This window comes from Sander lucioperca, chromosome 16, assembly GCF_008315115.2.
Source record: "Sander lucioperca isolate FBNREF2018 chromosome 16, SLUC_FBN_1.2, whole genome shotgun sequence".
Lineage (NCBI taxonomy): Eukaryota > Metazoa > Chordata > Actinopteri > Perciformes > Percidae > Sander > Sander lucioperca.
In genome coordinates this window covers 9,050,892-9,053,116 of record NC_050188.1, presented here as the reverse complement: position 1 = coordinate 9,053,116, position 2,225 = coordinate 9,050,892, and the positions used below count along the sequence as shown (strand labels likewise).

The 2,225-nt window shown below is 42.4% G+C and overlaps 1 protein-coding gene across 1 annotated transcript; it reads left to right on the top strand.

Moving 5' to 3' along the window:
* Positions 1 to 364: 364 nt before the first annotated feature.
* Positions 365 to 1,977, top strand: LOC116062720 (gastrula zinc finger protein XlCGF8.2DB-like). Its single transcript, XM_031317361.1, has 2 exons — positions 365 to 381; positions 947 to 1,977. The coding sequence occupies exons 1-2, from the start codon at positions 365 to 367 to the stop codon at positions 1,896 to 1,898; spliced, it is 969 nt and encodes a 322-aa protein (XP_031173221.1). The 3' UTR covers positions 1,899 to 1,977.
* Positions 1,978 to 2,225: the final 248 nt, after the last annotated feature.

Genomic DNA, 2,225 nt, shown 5'->3' with positions numbered 1-2,225 from the left:
GCTGACACATCTTATTGAGCTGTCACTGATTGAGAGGAGATTGAGACACAGAAAGTTCTCAAAAACACTATTAGGTCTGTAAACATTAAACATCACAAAATTCACATTCATTCAACGGACCTAATATTTGTAGTTGCCTTACAAAAAGATTTTATTTTTTTTTCTCATCGGATCTGCATCGATCTCAGATATGGCATTTCTAAAATCAAATTGACGGAAATCCGTCGTAGCGACGGATAACTTTAATCCCTGCAGTCTCAAAAGTACTGTCTAAACAGTTGAAATATTTTGCTAAAAGTACTAACTAAACAGTTGACATAGTTTTTTATTTTTTAAGATAATTTTTTGGGCTGTTCCGCCTGTAATGGACAGGACAGCTAGGTGAGAAAGAAGAGGAAGACATGCAGGAAATCGTCACAGGTCGGACTCGAACCCTGGACCTCTGCGTCGAGGCATATACCTCTATGTATATGTGCGCCTGCCTTACCAACTGAGCCAACCTGGCCACAATAGTTGACATAGTTAGCTAAAAGTACTGTCTAAACAGTTGTCTGTATTTGATTCTGTTTCCTGCAGATGTTGAGCAGCTGTTGGTGGTTAAAGAAGAGGTTCCCCCTGAGCAGCAGGAGTGTAGCTCCAGTGTGGACCAGCAGGAGCCAGAGCCCCCCCCACACATTAAAGAGGAACAGGAGGAACTGTGGAGCAGTCAGGAGGGAGAGCAGCTTCAAGGGCTGGAGGAGGCTGATATCACCAAGTTCCCATTCACTCCTGTCCCTGTGAAGAGTGAAGATGATGAAGAGGAAGCTCAGTCCTCACAGCTTCATCAAAGACAGACTCAACACATGGAAACAGAAGCTGATGGAGAGGACTGTGGAGGACCAGAACCAGCCAGGAACTCACATCCACTTTTACAACCAGAGACTGAAGACCAGACTGGAGACTCTTCTGATCCTGAGACTGGTGACAGTGCTGATTGGAAGGAGACCAGAGAACCTCAGTCAGCTCTAAACTCTCTGAAACATGATTCAAGATGTAAGAAAACATTCAGCTGCTCTGAGTGTGGGAGAAGATTTAGCTTCAAGTCAAATCTGAAGCAACACATGATAACTCACACAGGAGAAAAGCCTTTCAGCTGCTCAGTTTGTAAGAAAAGATTTGGCCTCAACTCAATTCTTAAAAAACACATGTTAACTCATACAGGAGAGAAACGTTTCAGCTGCTCACGTTGTGATAAAAGATTTGGCAACGAGTATAATCTGAAGAAACACATGAGAACTCACACAGGAGAGAAACCTTTCAGCTGCTCAGTCTGTAAAAAATCTTTCTCAGAGAATGGAAGTTTAAAGAAACACATGAGAATCCACACAGGAGAGAAGCCTTTCAGCTGTTCTGAGTGTGGTAAAGCTTTCACTGTTGGTGAATACCTGAAGACACACATGAGAACTCATACAGGAGAAAAACCTTTCAGCTGCTCAGTCTGTAAGAAATCTTTTTCACACAGTGGAGCTTTAAAGTCACACATGGCGGTCCACACAGGAGAAAAACCTTTTAGCTGCTCAGATTGTAAAAAATCATTTACACAGAGCGTATATTTAAAGGCACACATGAGAAGCCACACAGGAGAGAAACCTTTCAGATGCTCTGAGTGTGATAAACAATTTGGCCAGAAGGAACATCTGAAGAGACACATGATAACTCACACAGGAGAAAAACCTTTCAGCTGCTCAGTTTGTGATAAAAGATTTGGCAACGAGTATAATCTGAAGACACACATGAAAACTCACACAGGAGAGAAACCTTTCAGCTGCTCTGTTTGTGATAAAAGATTTGGCCTCAAATCAACGCTTAAAAAACACATGTTAACTCATACATGGGAAAAACCTCAGCTCAGCCTGTAAGAAATCTTTTACACAGAAAGAAAATGTATAGAAACACATAAGAACTCATATGGGAGAGAAAAGATATAGCTGCCCAATGTGAGTGTTAAAAGATTTATTCAGAAGAGACAACTGACACGCCAAATGGCAGTAGAGTTTAGATTCTCTGCCCGAGTCCGAACTTGACCCGACCCACAGGCCGGTTCGGGCCGATATTTTTCGCCGCTATCCTCGGGCCAAGCCCTTGATCAAGCATCTGTGTTTTTTTAATCATTACTTAATTAGCCTAATTGGTTGGGGAGAAAGCTATGCCTCTCCAGCTTCTCCAGTAGCTCTGGGTATATGTCC